The sequence below is a fragment of the Vulpes lagopus genome, chromosome X, assembly GCF_018345385.1.
Source record: "Vulpes lagopus strain Blue_001 chromosome X, ASM1834538v1, whole genome shotgun sequence".
Classification (NCBI taxonomy): domain Eukaryota; kingdom Metazoa; phylum Chordata; class Mammalia; order Carnivora; family Canidae; genus Vulpes; species Vulpes lagopus.
This window is the reverse complement of record NC_054848.1, coordinates 46,041,276-46,062,596: the sequence shown is the minus strand read 5'-3', so window position 1 is coordinate 46,062,596 and position 21,321 is coordinate 46,041,276. Positions and strand designations below refer to the sequence as shown.

The 21,321-nt window shown below is 35.2% G+C and overlaps 1 protein-coding gene across 5 annotated transcripts in view; it reads left to right on the top strand.

Annotated features, from left to right (window-relative positions):
* WNK3 (WNK lysine deficient protein kinase 3) overlaps positions 1 to 21,321 on the top strand; it is a 152,580-nt gene that overhangs the window by 40,114 nt on the left and 91,145 nt on the right. For all 5 annotated transcript variants that reach the window (XM_041740785.1, XM_041740784.1, XM_041740783.1 and 2 more), the window contains exons 3-10: positions 3,952 to 4,124; positions 5,179 to 5,399; positions 6,113 to 6,270; positions 9,095 to 9,183; positions 12,854 to 13,073; positions 17,365 to 17,659; positions 18,601 to 18,794; positions 18,890 to 19,039. In XM_041740785.1, coding sequence (XP_041596719.1) covers positions 3,952 to 4,124; positions 5,179 to 5,399; positions 6,113 to 6,270; positions 9,095 to 9,183; positions 12,854 to 13,073; positions 17,365 to 17,659; positions 18,601 to 18,794; positions 18,890 to 19,039 — 1,500 coding nt within the window. The remainder of the gene's footprint in view (positions 1 to 3,951; positions 4,125 to 5,178; positions 5,400 to 6,112; positions 6,271 to 9,094; positions 9,184 to 12,853; positions 13,074 to 17,364; positions 17,660 to 18,600; positions 18,795 to 18,889; positions 19,040 to 21,321) is intronic.

Below are 21,321 nucleotides of genomic sequence, written 5' to 3'. Positions count from 1 at the left end.
ATCAAAACTCAGTAAATTTGCAATTGAAGGGAACTTTCATAACCTGATAACATCCATTAAGAAAAACAACATTACAGCCTGTATCTTCCCCTGCCCTTTACCCATTTTGCCCATTCCCTTACCTCCTCCTCTCTGACAACCATCAGTTTGTTCTCTGGATTTGTAGGTTTAATTTTGCTTTTGTTTGTTTACTCATTTGTTTTCTAAATTCCACATGTGAGTGAAATCATACGGTATTTGTCTTTCTGAGTCTGACTTTTTCCACTTAGGATCATACCCTCTAGGTCCATCCATGTTGTCTCAAATGGCACAATCTCACCTTTTTTGTGGCTGCATAATATTCCTTTTTGTATATATACACCATGTCTTCCTTATCCATTTCTCTACTGATAGACTTAGGTTGCTTCCATATCTTAGGTATTATAAATAATATTGCAGTAAACACAGGGGTACATGTATAGTTTTGAATTACTGTTTTAATTTTGGGGAGTAAATACCCAATATTGGAATTATTTGGTCATTTGTTATTTTTATTTTTTTGAGGAACCTCCATACTGTTTTCCAGAATGGCTGCACCAATTTACATTACTTCTAATAGTGCTTGAGGGTTCCTTTTTCTCCACATTCTCACCATCAGTTATTTCTTTTCTTTTTGTTTATAGTCATTTTGAGAGATTATGGTGATATCTCAGTGTGATTTTGATTTGTATTTCCCTGATAAAGAGTGATAGCATATTTTTATTTGTTGGCCATCTGTATGTCTTCTTTGGAAAAATGCTCAGATTCTCTAGCCATTTTTTAAACGGATTTATTTATTTGAGAGAGAGCATGCAAGTGGGGAGTGAGGGAGGAGGGGCAGAGGGAGAGGGAGAATCCCAAGGAGACACCGCACTGAGCATGGATGCCAATGTGGGACTTGATCTTACCACCCTGAGATCATGACCAGGGCTGAATTAAAAAGTTGGGCATTTAACTGACTGAGCCACCTAGGTGACCCTAGCCATTTTTTAATCTGATTTTTTTTTTTGGTGTTGAATTACGTGAATTCTTTATAAATTTCAGATATTAACCACTTGTTAGATATATCATTGACAAATATCTTTTCCCATTTAGTAGGTTGACTTTTTTATTGATGATTTCCTTTGCTATGCAGAAGCTTTTTATTTTGATATAGTTTCAGTAGTTTATTTTGTTTTTGTTTCCCTGGCTTTAGGAGACCTATCTAGAAAAGTGTTGCTATGGCTGATGTCAGAGGAATTACTGCATGTGTTCTTTTCTAGGATTTTTATGGTTTCAGGTCTCATTTAGGTCCTTATTCCATTTTGAGATTATTTTTATGTATGGTGTAAGAAAGTGGTTCATTTTCATTATTTTGCATGTAGCTGTCCAGTTTCCCCCATACAATTTATTGAAGAGACTTTTTCCCATAGTATATTCTTGTCTCCTTTGTCATGGATCAATTGACCATATAAGCTTGGATTTATTTCTGGGCTCTCTGTTCTGTTCTTTTGATTTATGTGGTGTTTTTGTGCCAGACCATACTGTTTTGATTACAACAGTTTTGTAGTATATCTTGAAATCAAATTGTGATACTCCAGCATTATTTTTCTTTCTCAAGATTTCTTTGGCTACTTAGGGTATTTTATGGCTCCATAGAAATTTTAGGAATTTTTGCTCTAGTTCTGTGAAAAATGGTGGTATTTTGATAGAGATTGCATTGAATCTGTAGATTGCTTTGGGTGGTATGGGCATTTTAACATTAGTAATTCTTCTCATCTGTGAACATGGAGTATTTTTCCATTTGTGTCATCTTTAATTTCTTTTATCAATGTTTTATAGTTTTCAGTGTATAGGTCTTTCACTTCCTTGATTAAGTTTATTCCTGGGTATTTTATTCTTTTTGGTGCAATTATAAATGGAATTTTCTTAATTTCTTTTTCTACTATTTTATTATTAGTGTATAAAAATGTTACCATGAAATTGCTATTTTTTAAAAAAGATTTTATTTATTCATGAGAGGCAGAGGGAGAAGCAGGCTCCATGCAGTGAGCCCGATATGGGACTTGATCCTGGGACTCCAGGATCACGACCTGAGCCAAAGTCAGATGCTTAACCGCTGAGTCACCCAGGCATCCTGAAATTGCTATTTAAAAACCTGCTAAAGTATATATGTAAGAAAGTATGTGCAGAATCTGTATGCTGAAAACCAAAAAAAACATTGATAGAAGGAATCAAAGGAAATCCAAATAAATGGATTGGTTTATTGGAAAACTCAATATTGAGATGTCAGTTTTCTCCATATGACCTAGAAATTCAAGATAATTACATCAAAACCCCAGTGGGAATTTTTGTTGTTGTTGACAAACTGATTTTAAAATTAACATAGAAAGGCAAGGAACTGAAATACTAAAACAATTTTGACAAAGAACTTTAAGGAATTCATGTTAACTGATTTTCAGACTTAGTGCAAAGGTACAGTAATTAAGACATGTTTGGTATTGGCAAAGATAGGCACAAAGATAAATGGGACAGAACAGAGTTTAGAAATAGACCCAAACAGATACAGTCAAGTGATTTTTTAAAAAGATGCAATGACAATTCAACATAGAATGGATGGTCTTGTCTTGTCTTTTCTTTTCTTTTCTTTTCTTTTCTTTTCTTTTCTTTTCTTTTCTTTTCTCTTCTTTTCTCTTCTTTTCTCTTCTTTTCTCTTTTCTCTTTTCTCTTCTCTTTTCTCTCCTTTTCTTTTCTCTCCTTTTCTTTTCTTTTTTCTTTCTTTATTTTATTTGGGACCTCTGGGTGGCTCAGTGGTTGAGTGTCTGTCTCCTGCTCAGGGTGTGATCCTGGGGTCCAGGATCGAGTACCACATCAGGCTCCTTTTGGGGAGCCTACTTCTTCCTCTGCCTGTGTCTCTGCCTCTCTCTTCTCCATATCTCTCATGAATAAATAAATAAAATATTTTTAAAAAATAAAATTCATTCAATATTTCTAACCACATTAACCAGGATTACTTAGCCTTGACTCTAAGTAAGCATTATTGGAAATTTCATACTATTTATTGTATGCCACACTCTCCTTTGCTAATAATTTTATGTGGCCATATTTTTATTGAAATTCTTTGAGTATTTTCAGAAAAGCTGTATGGTATGGTATACTTTGGGTCCTTGTTTTCATGAAAATGTGTTTATTTTTCCCTTTTAAATTTGATTGGTAGCTTGTCTGGGTTCAGAGTTTTAGGATTACAGTCCTCTCTCAGAATTCTATAAACATTGTTCCTTTGACTTCTAGCATTTAATGTAGCAGATTAGAGGTTCATTTCCTGTTTGAAGGTATTTTACTGGATGGTAATCTTGTATTTCTGTCTGGAAATACGTTGGTATTTCACATATTTAACCACCATAAATTCTACATGTCTAACATTTTGATTATTCCTGCCCTGACATTATAGATCCTATAGATGTGGAAATTTAGGGATTTGGGGAAACTTCCTATTTGTTTTGATTATTGTTTTTTTTATTTTGATATATTGTTTTTCTTTTTCAGCATAGGAAATTTTATTTAGTTATTTTTCCAGTTTTATTGAGATATAATTGACATATAACAATGTGTACAACATAATGATTTGATATATGTGTATATTGTGGAATGATTACCACAGAAAGTTTAGTTATTATACAAGATTGATTTTTAAGTTATTGATTTATTTTGCAGGTGGGTTTATAACATACTTTTGAACTATAACAGTTACTGCATTGTTGAATGGCAGGAGTCAAAGTATCTACTTAATAAAATATGTCAGTGATTATATAGGTCCTGAGGAAAAAAAAATTGCAGTTGAAGATAAATATATACATAAATGAAAACAACAAAATAAAGCACACATTTGAATGATGTTAGAAATGTGCATGCAAATTTCTAGATTCTAATTTGGAGCTTCTTATTCCATTTCAGGACCGGAAATTAACCAAAGCTGAGCAGCAAAGGTTCAAGGAAGAAGCAGAAATGTTAAAGGGTCTCCAACATCCCAATATAGTTCGATTTTATGATTCCTGGGAGTCTATATTAAAAGGAAAGAAATGTATTGTATTGGTGACTGAACTTATGACATCAGGAACTTTAAAGACGTAAGTTGACCCTGATAGTGCCAATGAAGTTTTATTTGGAAATCATTTCCCAGAGTCCTAACAGTTGTTTATTAGAGAATTTGTAGCATCTGAATCTAGTGACTATGTCTCAGGACAGGTTAAAAAATTTAGGATGTTGGGACGCTTGGGTGGCTCAGCAGTTGAGTGCCTGCCTTCAGCCCAGGGCGTGATCCTGGAGTCCCGGGATCAAGTCCCACATCAGGTTCCCTGGATGGAGCCTGCTTCTCTCTCTGCCTATGTCTCTGCCTCTCCCTCTCTCTGCATCTCCCATGAATAAATAAATAAAATATTTAAAAAAGAAGTAATAAATGTCATTTTGTAAAAATAATGAAAGATCGGGGTTGTGGTCAGGTTCACCTATCTAGTGAGCAGTACTGTATAATTATAGTTTATTTTGTTTCTGACTATAGTTTTTCATTCAATGGTATAATCACTTATTTATAACTATTAAATGTGGGCTATACTTCTTCTGTTTCCTAGCATCTTTGCACTAAAATTTCACCTAGTTAAACCCCCTGGTGACCTTATATAAGCAGTTATTAGAAAGTAGTGAAGGATTTTCTTTATAAAATTGTGCTACCCTTTCACAAAAGGTTACTCTGATTAGAATGATTCTTGTTTTGAATTAAAAATGCTAAAAAAAATTGCTAAACTTGGCAGGATGTCTTCTCTAAGAATGAAGCCTTATATTTAAAATTGTTTTTCTAGGGGTATCTGGGTGGCTCAGTGGTTGAGTGTCTGCCTTTGGTTCAGGTCATGATCCTGGGGTTTGGGATCGAGTCCTGCATCACGCTCTCTGCAGGGAGCCTGCTTCTCCCTCTGCCTATGTCATTGCTTCTCTCTCTCTCTGTGTGTGTCTCTCATGAATACATAAATAAAATCTTAAAAAATGATTTTTCTGTAACAAAAATAGTAAACAACTCAGTGATGGCAGTAATAGCACTGAGAATAGCTTACATGATTTACCCTAATAGTGCTCATATAATAAGCTAGCTGTGTTTGTTTACATGTGGTCTTTTGTTTCTTTGCATAGGTACTTAAAACGATTTAAAGTCATGAAACCAAAGGTCTTAAGGAGCTGGTGCAGGCAAATTTTAAAGGGGCTGCAGTTCTTGCACACTAGGACTCCTCCCATTATTCACCGGGATCTGAAGTGTGACAATATTTTCATCACAGGACCCACTGGATCTGTGAAGATTGGTGATCTTGGACTAGCCACCTTAATGAGAACATCATTTGCTAAGAGTGTCATTGGTGATTAAAATTTTATACTTTATTGGTTGGATAAAGAGAGATTTTGTTAACTGTATATGTCTAGAATAGGGATCAGCAAACTATGGCTCATGAGCCAAATCTGGCCCCATTGCCTATTTTCGTAAATAAAGTTTTATGGGAACACAGCTTTACCCACTCATTTATGTATTGTTTGTGGCTGCTTTTGCATTACAGTGGCAGAGTTGAATAGTTGTGACAGAGACCATTGTCTCTGAAATATTTATTCTCTGGTTCTTTACAGAGAAGTTTGCTGACTCCTGGCCTAGAATGTGAATTTGCTTTGAAATATTTCCTTATTACAGAGACATCCTAGTGTATTTCTTTTGTGGGGTATACTAAAGGTTATTAAAAGGTTCTGAAGATTTAAGAAAGAAGATTTACTAATTTAGTTTAGAAAAAAATTATAAAGAAAGGATAGAAATAAAGACAGATTTTAGAAATCATTGCCTGATCTTGAGCATTTACAAATTATAATTTATCAGTATAGAAAGTTAGGGAAATTCCTTATATACTTATATAGATATAGAAAATATTCTGCCAATTTTTATAAATTTGGTTTAGGTAGCAGAAATTAACTCAGATAATCCTTATGGCAAACCCTCAATCCTTCCTATGATATTGATGGATACAGTTTTCTTTTTTTTTTTCATTTTTCTTTTTAATAAAGATGTGGATGTGGTGTTATTTTGTAGGGACTCCTGAGTTTATGGCCCCAGAGATGTATGAAGAACACTACGATGAATCTGTAGATGTCTATGCTTTTGGAATGTGTATGCTGGAAATGGCTACTTCAGAGTACCCTTATTCCGAGTGTCAGAATGCAGCTCAAATATACCGTAAAGTAACTAGTGTAGGTATAACTTTATTCTTTTTACTTCCTAGATCGTCACATTTCATGTGACGACTTTACCAACTGACATTAAAACTAATTCTGGTTTAGTGCTATATAACATGCTAAATTTAACATAATTGTAATGAAACAAACTTTAGATTTATGCTATATACCTATGCTTTATTGGGGTCGCATTAAACGCTATTAGTATCTTTGGGTAAATGTACAGACATATCATCAGTATGCATTTGTTGATAATTTTTAGATTTATTAGGTGGAATTTTTTTTCAAAGCTGAATAATGAAGATTGACTAAATGGTTTTGAAAATTTCTGATGCAAAGCCTAATTTTAAAAGGGCATTCAAAATATTATTCAACACAAAGGGTTGTGGATGGGGTGGTTGGTCGGGTGTTGGGGTAACTGGGTGACAGGCACTGAGGGACAGGCACTTGATGGGATGAGCACTGGGTGTTATACTATATGTTGGCAAATCGAACTTCAATAAAAGCATTTAAAAAAATTTAAAAAGAACAAAATATTATTCAACAGATACAGTTTTTGGTCCCCTGTTAGGGGTATTTTTTTTGCAAGCTACCCATAAAGAGCTTGCAGTTTTAGTATGGATAAATTCACAAATAGCTATAAAAATAAAAGGATAGGAGTATATTAAAGGATGTAAGGAAGGTAGAAGCCAAGTCTTAAGATTGTTCAAAATTAGGTCTATTTCATATCCAGTTGGGTGGCTCTAGAATAGGCCAAGAAAGAGATTGTCAGAATGTTTGAACTAATAGGTACCCTTTTAAAATAAATGCTGTATACTGCATACTTTCATATTTAAATCCCTACAAGATGGCACTATCTTCAGTTTATGAATGATGAGACTGAGAATCAGAGATTGTGACTTGCCCAAGTTCACACAGCTACTAGTAATGTTGGATTTTGACTCTAGACCTGTCTGACTCTGGAGATACTTGTGTAATGAGACAAGAAATAAGGCCAATATCCAGAATGTGGGCCATTCTGTAGGACAAATGACCTAGTTTGTCCAACAAATCAATTTCATGAAAAAAAAGCAAAAGGGGAGGAGGGACTCTTAAAGAATAGAAGAGACATAAAGTAGTGTTGAGCAGGTAAATGTTTAACAACTGACTCTGAAAAAGAGAAAGCGCTTATTTCTAACACTTGCTGATTTCCTTGGTGTTAAATATTCCCTCAGTGACTGATTTTATGTTACCAATGTGATCTCAGTAAAGGCAGAATTGGGAATGGGATACACAGTGGAACTTACATGGTATTTCCACGAGGTTTTCACCCACCCCACCCTCTATTACCTACTTCACAATATACAATATCTATATCCTATACGATAGGACTTTTTCTATAAGAATAATGTAACTCCATTTTTTGAATGGTGACTTTATTATTTTATATTAAAGTAAAAAAATGCCATATCACAATTCACGTTTCCATCTATATTAAAGCTTCTTGAATTTGATATCTAAATTAACTTCTAATCTCACCAAATTTATTTAGTATGTGATACTAGGTTTTCTGATTCTGTATCCTATGAAGTAGTGTGACAGACCCAGAAATAGTTTTTAGATTGTCTTATTTCATGACAATTATTCTATATCTTTCTCCTTCTAGATTAATTTGGAGTTTTCTGTTAAATGACTGTAACAATTATTTTTTTTAAAGATTTGTTTATTTTAGAGAGAGAGAAAAGAGAGCACAAGTGGGAGGGACAGAGGGAGAGGGGGAAAGAATCCTAAGCAGACTCCATGCTGAGTATGGAACCAGACATGGGGCTAGATCCCAGGACCCTGGATCATGGCTTGAGCCAAAACCAAGAGTCGGACGCTCAACCAACTGTGCCACCCCAGCACCCCTAATGATTTTTTTAAAGTCTAAAACTCATAATTTGGGACACCTGGGTGGCTGAGTGGTTAAGCGTCTGCCTTCAGCTAGGGCATGATTCCAGGGACTTGGGATCGAGTCCCTGCAGGGAGCCTACTTCTCCCTTTGCCTATGTCTCTGCCTCTCTCTGTGTCTTTCAGGAATAAATAAATAAAATCTTTTTAAAAAACCTCATAATTTAAAGGGTAATAGAATGTAAAATAAGCAGATTCAGGCAGTAACACAGTTACAGAAACACTTTTAATTGTGTGGACCTTACTAACTTATCATTGAACTCCTAGAACCTGATAATTAGTTTGAGTTTCTCTCAATATTTTAGTATTGCTTAATGGTAAAAATAATACAGGTTTTTCAAAAGTTATATATATATATCTTTCATACATACATACATATATATTGATTGTTGCTTCTAGCCATTCTGGAAGACTTGTTTATTATAGTTTATTAATTGGGGTTATACTTAAATGTATATTTTGGGATCAAATATTTTTTCCCTATTTAATGCTGCAATATGAGAATTCTCCATGTTATTAAATACTTTGAGAACATTTTTAGATTTTGCAGAACATTAGCATATATATGTATCACACAATTTGTATCTCTGTTGGAAATTTAGATTGTTCACAATTTTTCACTGTTATTTGTAGATTAGAAGTGTGACAATATCTTCATCAAAAAATTGTGAAACTTACACTATATATATACATATATACATATGTAAACATACATACATATATGTATATGTATATACATATGTAAAGTTTACATATGTAAACATACATACATATTTGTATATGTATATACATATATACATATGTAAAGTTTGAATATGGGTTAGTGATAAAAATTATTATGTTAATAAGTGTCCTGTTGACTTGAGATTTTACTTGCTTAATTTGTGACTAGAAACCATTTTTCCCCCAGGGCATAAAACCAGCCAGTTTCAATAAAGTCACTGATCCTGAAGTGAAAGAAATCATTGAAGGATGTATTCGTCAAAACAAATCAGAAAGGTGGGTACAAATGTAGTGAAATGATGTGACAGATGGATACATTGATCTCTTACCTTGGACTGAGTCATTTTCTGACTTTGAATAATACCAGGTATTACTTTTGAATGGAAAACAAACCATACCATCTAGAGTGAAGTATATCAGTGCATGTTGTTTGCCATTTTGGGCTTTGATATCATGTGCTAAATTTTTCTAGAATTGAAATTTGAGTTTTGTTTGTATGTGTTATGGCAAGTTTTCATCACCTTCAGCCTTCAGTTTAACAGTCACTGGGGACCCCCCAGTTAACTTGCTTCTAACAGTTGATAGTAGAGAGCTTCTGCAGTGTCACCTTTACGTAAGTACTTAAAAAAAGATAGCTTAAAAAGAATTGACCATCCACTCATCAGATGTTTCGTATTTGACCAATGTCCTTGTGTCATGATAATGGTAAAGTAGATAGGGCTATTTTTGTTCAAGAAGTATAATTTTAGGTTTATTTGTAACCCAATTTGTGTTTTCCTCATGGACACATCCCTTTAGTTTTAGCTTATATTTCCCATTAATTTGAGGTTTGGATAGTTGCTGAGTTAAATCAGTAAGTTAGTCTTTTGATTTTTTTTATCTCCATATTAATTATGATTTATATAGGTGATAGGTCCTTTACAGAAATTATTTTCACCCACATTTTATTGACTGCCCCCCATTTTTATTAGTTTTCTAAGTTTAGTGTTGTGTATCTGAGGATATATAAAGCCACTAAGGTAAAGCCTGCTCATTTTTTTTTAAGTCTGTTTAATTATAGCTTTATTACAGAATGCTATTATACCAACAGGCTGTTTCTAGGTAGTTATGTATTTTAATTATGGTAAACTATACACACCCTAAGAGTGACCATTTTAATCGTTTTTAAGTGTGCAATTCAGTGACATTAAGCACATTCACATTGTTATACAACCATCACCTCTATTTCCAGAACCTTTTCATCACCAAACACTATATAGTACCTCTCCATTTTCTCTTCCTCTCAACCCCTGGTAATCTTTATTCTACTTTCTGTCTCCATGAATTTGCTTCTTCTAAGTATCTCATGTAAGTGAAATCAATACAATACTTGTCCTTTGTGTGTGGTTTATTTTACTTAGCATAATGTTTTTCAAGTTTGGCTTCCATGTTAAAGCAAGTATCAGAATTTCCTTCCTTTTAAAGGCAGAAATACATACACACATATAGCACATTTTGTATATTCATCCATTCATCTGTTGATAGACACCGGGGTTATTTTTATCTTTTGGCTATATGGTGAATAATGCTGCATGAACATTGGTGAATAAGTATTTGCTTGAATCCCTGATTTCAGGTCTTTTCAGTGTATACCTAGGAATGGAATTACTGGAACATATGGTAATACTATATTTAATTCTTTGAAGAACCGCCAGTTTTTTTCTGCAGTGGCTCCACCATTTTGTATTCCTTCCAGAAAGGAAGGTATGAAGGTTCAAATTTGTCAACATCTTCACCAACATTTGTTTTTTTTCCATTTTTTTGATAATAGCCATCCTGATGGTTATGAAGTGGTATCTCACTGTGGTTTTGATTTACATTTTCCTAATGACTAATGATGTTGAATATCTTTACATGTGGTTGTTGGCCATTTGGATATCTTTGGAGAAATGTCTGTTCAAGTCCTTTGCCCTTTTAAAAAAATTAGATTGTTTATTTTGTTGTTGTGGCTATTTTGAGTTGTAAGAGTTTATGCATGCCTTTTTTTTAAGTGGTAATTTTTATCACAATTAAAATACATAACTACTTAAAGGTGCAGTTGACCCTTGGATAACAAGTCGTACAGTACTGTAAATGTATTTTCTCTTCCTTATGGTTTTTCTTAATATTTTCTTTACTCTAGCTTACTTTATTGTAAAAATACAGTATAAAATGCATAACATAGTATATAACACATAGAAAATATGTGTTAATCAATTGTTTATGTTATTGATAAGGCTTCTGGCCAACAGTAGGCTATTAGTCGTTAAGCTTTTGGGGAACTAAGAGTTAGACACAGATTTTTCAACTAAGGTCGGCACCCCAACCATTCCCTGCAACCACCACAGTGTTCGAGGGCCAGTTGTACTATATTGAAGTAGCCGTTTTAGTTTGGATTTTGATTATAGCTTTTGCAGCATTTTAATTGAGATCTCTTACCAAAGAACATTGGAATATTCAAAAGGATTCATGGCATATTAGTGTATTAGAAAGAGCACAGACTTCTGCATCAGACTAAAATTTAAATGTGGACTCACACTTAGCCAGTGTGATCTTGAACAAGTTACTTAGCTGTTCCTCAAAGCAGGTATTTATTTTGATGATTAAAAGGATAATACATACAAAACAACTAACAGAGTAATAAGTATTTAATCATATCTTTTGCTGCTATTGCTATAATTATCCCACAGTAAAAATACACAGGCAACATTTTCATTGAAAGGCAGAGGTCTTAACTTGGTTATGTCTTCTCTTTTTTAAGATTTTACCTATTTATTAGAGAGTACATACATGAACAGGAGGAGGGACAGAGGGATTGAGAGAAGCAGGCTCCCCACTGAGCAGAGAGCCAGACACAGGGCTGGATCCCAGAACCATGAGATCATCACCTGAGCAGACACTTAACTGACTGAGCCACCCAGGTGCCCCTTGGTGGCACCTCTCACTGTAACCTTAAAACTAATTAGTCTGAAGAAGCTTATTCTTTTTATTTTATACCAGTCTCTTAATTATTTGTCCCTCGATCACTAAAAAAAAAATGATCAGGAGGGTGGAAAATCATCAACTTACAGCATACCATGCTGTCAATATATTTTATCTTTAAATAGTATAGGAGAGGTTTTCAATGTAGACATTGTGGAATATGTTAGTTTGAGCTCTCTTTGGCATATAATATAGATAGATTAGATATTATATATCTGTTTAGAAATTGGTCCAAGCAAAGGAAATTAACTGCTCCCAGCTTGTAAAAGAATCTTTTGAACCCCTGTCCTTTTTTTCTCTTCAGAGATAGTTAAGCCCTAATTTTAGATAGAGGTGTATCCTTGCATATATACTTTGGCCTAAAACACTAGACTTAGATACTTTAAGAAAACCATGGGACTTTGCCGAACTCATTAGTTTCATTCAGAGCATTCTCTAAAGAGTGAAGTACACTGACTTGATTATTGTTGATGGAGTCAATAACTTCTATTTGTAAAAGAGTTTGAATTTCTGATTTCCTTTAGAGGTTATATATCCAGAAGAGCTTTTCGTTTCCTTTACTGACAATCTGTTGTTTGAATTTTAGTAACTTAGGCCAGTGGCTTAGGGAAGCTAGTCACTCCACCTAACATATACTTCAGCACTTCTACAGTTCTCTAGGCATACTTATAGGTATGTTAAACTTGAGTATATAACTATGCTACTGGTAATAATCTTTAATTAAGGTGACTTTAAGTGTGTGTTAGTTGGGATTTCTTTGCATCCTTGGTAAACAATAAGTTGGATTTAAGATTTGGTTTTTATAACAAGACAGATTAATGGGGTAATTAATAGAAGAGTTAAATAAGATTGTTACTTTTATATAATTGATGTTTACTAATTAAGGATTCTATATCTTATTTATGATTGGAAAAACTGATAATGAGATACGTATTTTGTTTATTAGGTTGTCTATCAGGGACCTACTAAACCACGCATTTTTTGCTGAGGATACAGGACTGAGGGTGGAGTTAGCAGAGGAAGACGACTCCTCAAATTCATCCCTGGCTTTAAGACTCTGGGTTGAAGATCCTAAAAAATTGAAAGGCAAGCACAAAGACAATGAAGCTATTGAATTCAGTTTCAATTTAGAAACAGATACCTCTGAGGAAGTAGCGTATGAAATGGTAAGTGAATCCTACCGCTGCTCTCCACCGCCTCCCCATGCCCCTGCCCACTGCTGCCCTTTATAATATCAGAGTTGATTGATTCCTTTCTCCTTATTGCTTTATTCCCTCTCATTTTTCCTTTTCTTTATTTAAATTATTTTATTGTGAAATGCATCTCTACAGCAGAGTATATTAAATCTGTATGTACAGCATAATGAATAATATGCAAACACTACTGTTGTTAAGAAACAGAACACAACCCATACCTTAGAAGCCACCTCTGTGCCCCTCCCAGTTATATTCCTTTCCCTAATCACAACAGGTAATACCTACCCTGACTTTTGTGTTACTCATTCCTTTGCTTTTACTTATAGTTTAAGTAATATTTTGTTTTGTTTTAAAAACCTGAGTGGCAAGCCCACATCTCATTGGTTCCTGAAGTTACTATTAGGCGAAGATACCCAGGAGTGCATAAGCTGAACAGTCTTTTGGTCATAGTCTGGCTTCAGCTTCCTTTAATGTTTATAAGAGCCATTTCTGGGGAAGTCAGCAGGCAAGGTCATGAGTGAGTTCAGGGAAGAACACACATGGCTCACCAGTCAGGTCACTGATGGGCTTTTGTGTGGACCAGAAATTAGTTGTCTGATAACAATATGGTTTGATGGGGAGTGGGCCCTTCTGACTTCTCTACTTCTACTCACCCCATGATCCCTCTCCCTACATAGCAGATGACAGCAGATAACTTCTGTGGGGTTACATGTGTGTCCACACCTGATCCAGGCTGCTGCAGTGCTTGGAGGGAAGGTGTGTAGGAGCTTTGGCAGCACATAGACAAATTAGCCAAGTACAGATAGTCTTGAGCCAGGCTTACCTGGGCATTCTGTCCTCAGGTTAAAAAGAAGGATGGAACATTGACAGTGGGGATCTTGGAGATGATAGCCTTTAACATGACTATTTTTATAGTCATACTGTCCTAATCTGGAATGATTGCCTTGGACATCTGGTGCACAACTATTATCCTGATATTTCTCTTAACCATCTTTCTAGATTTCTCTTCCTCTCTTCATTGGGTTTCATATTTCCTAAATCCTATGTCTTTCTCTTTCTTGGTTTATTCTCTTGTTTTAGTGACATACTTCCTCTGGTCTGCTTCTTAACAGAATGGGTATGAGAAGGAAATTCTTTGAGACTTGCATGTATGACAATACTTTTATTCTATATTGATATTTAATTGATTGGCTGACTAAGGCATTTTAGTTTGCATTTAAAAAATTTAGACTCATTGTTCCATGCTTTTCTAGCTTCCAGTATTGATACTGAGAAGTACAAAGCTGTTCTGTTTTCTGAATCTTTTGCATGTCATCCATTTTTTGCTTTCTGGAAGCTTGTAATAATTTCTGTTTCTTTGTTAGTATTCTAAAATTTCACAGCTCTGTGTCTTGATTTGGGTCTATTTTCATCTACCGTGTTGGATTCTCAGCAGACCCTTCCAGTCTGTCAACTCATATCCTTTAGTTTCTTGGAAATTTCTTAAAGTATTCTATTGATTTCTTCCCCATTGTTTTCTTTCCGGAAATGTTATCATTTGGATGTTGGACTCTTGGATTAATTCTCCAATGTTCTTATCTTTTCTATTTTCCATCTTTTTGTCTTTTTATTCTCCTTTCTGACAGATATTATCAACTTTATCTTCTACCCCTTCTATGAGTTTTTCATTTCTGCTATCATTTTTTTAATTTTAAGAGTTCCTTTTTATATTTTGGTCTGTTCCTTCCTTAGAGTAAACATCTTGTTTTTTGTTTCATGGAGGCAATATTATCACACCTCTCTGTAACACTAGTAAAGAGAGTGTTTTTGACATTTTTTCTCCCTGTGTAGGCTCTTTTCTACATATTGCTGTTTTACTTTTGCTGGTTTTGTGCTGTTTTCTTGTTAGAGGCTTTTCTGATATTTCTGATAATTCTTGGCTAGTTGCTTATGATTAATAGATTATAGGAGACTATATTTGTTTTCTGTTGCTGTGTAACAAATTACCACAAATTCAATGGCTTAAAGCAACATCCATTTATTATCTCAGTTCTAGAGGTCAAAAGGCCTAAGTGGGCTTCACTGGATTCTCTGCTTAGGATCTTACAGGATAAAATCCAGTTGTTGGTAGCCTGGGCTCTTATCTGGAGGCTCTTGGTTGGTGGAGGTGGGTGGGGGGCTGCTTTTGAGTTGTTGGCAGAATTCAGTTCCTTATGGTTGTAAGACTGAGGCCCCTGTTTCCTTGATGGCTATTAGCTGGTTGTTACTTTCCACTTCTAGAGGCTGCTTTTCAGTCTTTTCATGTACCCCCACTCCATCTTCAAAGTCAGCAATGCCTTGTTGAATCCTTCTAGAGTCACCTGCTGGTAAAAGGCTCACACAGATAATATCCCTATTTTAAGGTCAACTGTTCATGAAAATAATGGGAGTGATACTTCATTATATTCACAAGTTCATGAAAATAATTCACAACTGTTCATGAAAATAATGGGAGTGATACTTCATTATAATCACAAGTTTGAGGATTAGGATGGGACATCTTTGAGGGGCCTTAATTTTGCCAAACACAGGAACTTACAGCCTATTGGATGATGTGATTGCTTGTGTTAGACTTGTTAACTTTGACTTATACCATAGGGTATCTGGGTAGGCCTTTAATTAGGGAATCTTTGACATCAATATTTATAGGTATGTCTTCTTGGATTGGTCAGGTTCCCCAGATAATCATCTTCCAATGTCCTTCCTGAAGGACAAGGGTTTGGTTACTGGTATTTTGGTAGCCAAGTGGGGTAAAGAGCTAAGGGTTTCTGCATATGGCATTCAGCATGCATATGGTCATTCAATTTTGTTTTCCACACGGTAGCCTTAACCCTCAACTGTGTCTAGTGTGCCATAGTCCAGAGACCCTCTCTTTTACCCTCTCTAGAGAACAAATCTCCAGGCTTCTTGGGTAGGGAGAAGCAATCACCCAAAAGTGTGGAATGGAGGGTGGGGTACAGGGATCTAAATATTTAACTGCTTCTCACAACCCTTTCACTTAGTCTTCCTTATTTTAGTCATCTCTTTTGACTTTACCCAGTTCTGGAAGTAACTGATATTGCCAGTTCCTGTGCCTTATGAGTATTTTTCAGTATAAATGATTAATGAATCTCAGCTTTCCCTAGTTCACCTTTTTCAGGACTGCTAGGTCACTTATTACTTAATCTGTTTTCCACATTCCGGAGTGTCCAAAATGTTGTTGCTGTTGCCTTTCTCTTATTCTCCCTGTCCTTGTGGTTTACAACCTAAAAATCCATTTAGTATGGGGTTTGTTTTGTTTTGTTTTGTTTTTGGAGCTTCGGGAGGGAGTGAAATTAAATATATGGATTCCATCTAACATTTTAATCATCTTTCAACTACCATGAAATTTCCCTGAGTCTGCAGACCCCCAAGACATGCTTTAAAAAACAGATTGTAGGACTGAGAATGATATGCCATGACACCTCTTCAAGTCATCTTCTCTGCTACTCAGCCCTGCTCTTCTCAGACAGCAAGCCCTTAACTTCTCTTCTCTCACTCTTCTAACGCCTGGTAAGATGTAGTACTTTGCTGTGAGCATATTTCCCTTTGCCTAGAGTGTGGATCTCTAAACTTCATTCATACCTCCCTTAATAGCCAGCAAGTTCCTTTTTTGTTTTAATTCAAGTTAGAGTTTACCTTCCTCTGTGACACTTTCTCTACTTTTTCCTTTAGGGCTTTTCTACCTTATTTTAAGTTAAATTTGTACCATCTTACCACCAGATTGTGTGCTCATACAGGACAAAGGACCAATGTAGTAACTAATATGTCTCTGGAGTCCAGTACTGGGCACATTGTAGGCACTTAATGTTGAATGAGGAAACCTTTTTAATCTTTCACAAACCTTAATGAGTCATAAATTAACTGTAATAAGACTGCATGTACTGAAACATCAAGTTTTTTGTCTGCTTTTGTTTAAAGCCAGAATTATTTTAACAATGCTTGGTAATGGTGTTGTTTTTCTTGTGCTGATTAAAGGCTCTCGATTTATGTATGTCTGATTTAAAAAGAACATAAATATACATCCATAATATTGAATCACTATGATGTACATCTGAAACTGTCAATCATATTGAATTGAAAAAAAAACATGTAAACAAATTAACTGTTAATTTAATAGCATTTGGAATTTGGGGGGGGGGGCCACAAAATAACTCTTCTAGTAAAAAAAAGTTAAAATCTTAAATATTAAAGATGTAGTTTGCTTATTATGTTTTGTTTGTAGGTCAAGTCAGGATTCTTCCATGAAAGTGATTCCAAAGCTGTTGCTAAATCCATTAGAGACCGGGTCACTCTGATAAAGAAGACGAGGGAGAAGAAGCCAAGTGGCTTTTTGGAAGAACGCAGGGATTCCCAGTCCAAGTCTGCAGGGAATGTACTTCCTCAGCCCCAGAACACAACTTTACCCTCTGCTCCTGCTCAGCACACTGGAGCAGAATGTGAAGAAACTGAAGTTGATCAACATGTTCGACAACAGCTTCTAAAAAGAAAACCACAGCAGCCCCATCCCTCTGTTACAGGTAACAGCACAATTTATAAAAGCACACAAATGTGTAATTGTATTCCCTTATCTCAAAACAGTACTTTTGTGTTTTTCAAAGCATTCTGTTATCTATCATTTCATCAGTCTTTTTACAAAATCCCTGAAACAGACAAAGCCAGCTAGTTTCCTTGTTTTAAAATTAAGAAACTAAAAAAAAAAAAAATAAATAAATAAATAAATAAAATAAAATAAAATAAAATTAAGAAACTATTTTGTTATGTGACTTGTCCAAGGTGCTAATTGAGTAAGGATTATAATCTTTTTACTATTTTTAAAGGTCTAATGTAAATCCTTTAATAAAGAAAATTTGGAACTATATTTATTCCTCAAGAAGGAATTTTCTAGACTTTAAGATCCTTTGTATTTTATTTTATTTTATTTTATTTTATTTTTTATTTTTTTTTTTTTTTAGATCCTTTGTATTTTAGACTCAAGTATAAAATCATGGTTCCTCTAATTTTTCTTTTTCTTTTTTTTCCTCTGATTTTTCTGCTATAATACATTCTCTAGTCAGAAGGACACAGTATTTTCATAGTAATAACCAATTGTTTTATAAAGACAGTATTATTTTCTAGCCAGGTTCTAGGAAAATGAGAATATGACACTTAGATTTTTCTGAAGTCCTAATGGCAAGTATAGATTAGTTGGGGTTATACATGAAATGGCCAGCAAATGGAGTTGATTTTTATGTGATTCTTTGTTTATAGGTTTACTTTACTAAGAAAATTTTAGTTATACCACAGTGTCTGCATGGAGAGTTTATATAATGGTTTTTGGTTAACTGTAATGTGCATGTTTTATTTCAAGTTGTCTTAGGTTTTCAGAGGGAAAAGAAATATAAAACACTTATTTTCTATGTCATTAGGACCTTGTGCTTCAAGTTTTCCTTCTACTTGTTGCTTATTTTCTTTGTCATAGGTGACAATTTGTCCGAAGTGGGAGCTGGATCTGCTGTACACTCAGATACTTCAAGTCAGCCCAGTATAGCCTATTCCTCAGACCAGATGATAGGCTCTCAAGTGGTTTCCAACATCTCACAGGCTGAAAGAAATGTTCCAGGGATGATTTATCCATCCCAGCAGCTAGTAGGACATTACCAGCAGATTTCAGGGGTGAGGTGAACTGTTACATTTTTAAATATATAATCCATATATTTACTGTAAATGAGAGAGTTTATCTTTAATATATTTTTTTTCTTATTTAACAGCTGCAACAGCAGCCAAAGCTGACTCAGCCCCACATCTTGCCTTTGGTTCAAGGTCAGTCTTCTGTTTTGCCTGTACATGTCCTTGGACCTCCAGTTGTCGCACAACCCCAGGTTTCCCCATTAACTGTCCAGAAGGTCTCACAGATGAAGGTAAGATATATTTTAGGGGCTCTGTATTCAGTTAAATATATTCAACACTGTCTAGATTTTCTGACAAGCAAAGGCTCTCTTTCACAAATTCATTATAGTTTATGTAAAACTCACTGAAAGCCAAAAGTTGTTTATGTTTTCCTTCACCTAAGATGTTCTTGAGGATGTGCTTAACATTGTGAAGCTAGAGTCATGAGACACTGCTCGTATAATTGGAAAAGAAACTGAGAACTCCATATATGGATAAACAAACTTATTTAGGACTCAGATCTCTTGCTCCTGGTGATGATGGTTTGTTCTTTATATTAGACTTTTCTAGCCTGGTGTGAATGTGGAGGGATTTCTTTTCTTTCCTCCTCCCCCTCCCCCTCCTCCTTTCTTCCTTCCTTCCTTCCTTTCTTTCTTTCTTTCTTTCTATTTTTTTTTTACAGATTTTATTTATATATTTGAAAGAGTATGCACATGAGTGGGGGTAGAGGGCAGGCAAAGAGAGGGGGAAAAGCAGACTCCCCACTGAGCAGAGGCTCCATCCCAGGACCTGGGATCATGACATGAGCTGAAGGCAGACGCATAACCTATTGAGCCACCCAGGTACCCCTAGAGGGATTTCTTCCCTAGTTAATTAGAAATAGTATTTTATAGGCTTACAATTTTTTTTTAATCTTTATTTATTTATGATAGTCACAGAGAGAGAGAGGGAGAGGCAGAGACACAGGCAGAGGGAGAAGCAGGCTCCATGCACCGGGAGCCTGATGTGGGATTCGATCCCGGGTCTCCAGGATCGCGCCCTGGGCCAAAGGCAGGCGCCAAACCGCTGCGCCACCCAGGGATCCCTGGCTTACAATTTTTAACACTTTCATCTAAATTTTTGGCTTTTATTTATTTAAAAAATTTTTAAAAGATTATATTTATTTATTCACGAAAGACAGAGAGAGGCAGAGACATAGGCAGAGAAAGAAGCAGGCTCCCTGCAAGGAGCCCGATGTGGAACTCAATCCTGGACCCTGGGATCACACCCTGAGCCAAAAGCAGACACTCAACTGCTGAGCCACTCAGGTGTCCCTAAATTTTTGGCTTTAAAAAATTTTTTTTGGCTTTTTGAAAAATTTAAATTCCGGTATAGTTAACATACAGTGTTCTATTAGTTTCAGGTGTACAATATAGTGATTCAACAATTCTATACTCAGTGCTCATCATGATAAGTGTACTCTTAATCCCAATCAACTATTTTACTCACCCCCCCCACTTCTCTTCTGGTAACTGTTTATTCTCTATACTTAAGAGTCTGCTTTTTGGCTTTTCTCTCTCTCTCTCTCTTTTTCTTTCTTTTCTTTTCTTTTCTTTTCTTTTGCTTTTTATATTCCACATATGAGTGAAATCATATGGTATTTGCCTTCATCTGATTGACTTATTTCACCTAGTATTATACCTTCTAGATGCATCCATGTTGCTGCAAGTGAAAAGATTTCATTCTTTTTTATGGCCTAATAATATTCCTGTGTGTGCACGCGCGCGCGCGTGCACACACACACACCTCTTTATCCATTCATCTGTTGGTGGACACTTGGGTTACTTCCATGATTTGTCTATTATAATTAGTGTTGCTATAAACATTGGGGCGCATATATCTTTTTGAATTAGTATTTTCATATTCTTTGAAGGAAGTACCCAGTAATGGAATTACTGGATCATGATAGTTCTATTTTTATTTTTTTTTTGAGGAACTTCCATACTGTTTTCCACAGTGGCTGCACAAGTTTGCATTCCCACCAGGGGATTCCCAAGAGGGTTCCTTTTTCTCCATGTCCTCACCAACCCTTGTTTTTTGTGTTTTTGGTTTCAGCCATTCTGACAGATGTGAGGTGATATTTCATTGTGGTTTTGATTTGCATTTCCCTAATGATGAGTGATGTTGATCATCTTTTCATGTGTCTATTGGCCATTTGTATGTCGTCTTTGGAGAAATGTCTGTTCATGTCTTTTGCCCATTTTTTAAATAGGATTATTTGTGTTGATATTGAATTATATAAATTCTTTATATATTTGGGTTATTGGACTCTTTATTGGATCTTGGCTTTTTTGATTCATGTATATTTCTATAGGAGAAATAAATGTTTTTGTCTCTTTGATTCTCAAAGTCAGCATTATTCATTTCTGAGAAGGAGTAAACCATTTTTATGAGAGTTCATATATTAAGATTATAATCTGGTTCCCTTGGTTAATGAGGCCTGGGCACATGGTTCAGCTTTTTGCCATCACTGCATTTTATTTTCTCAACCTTA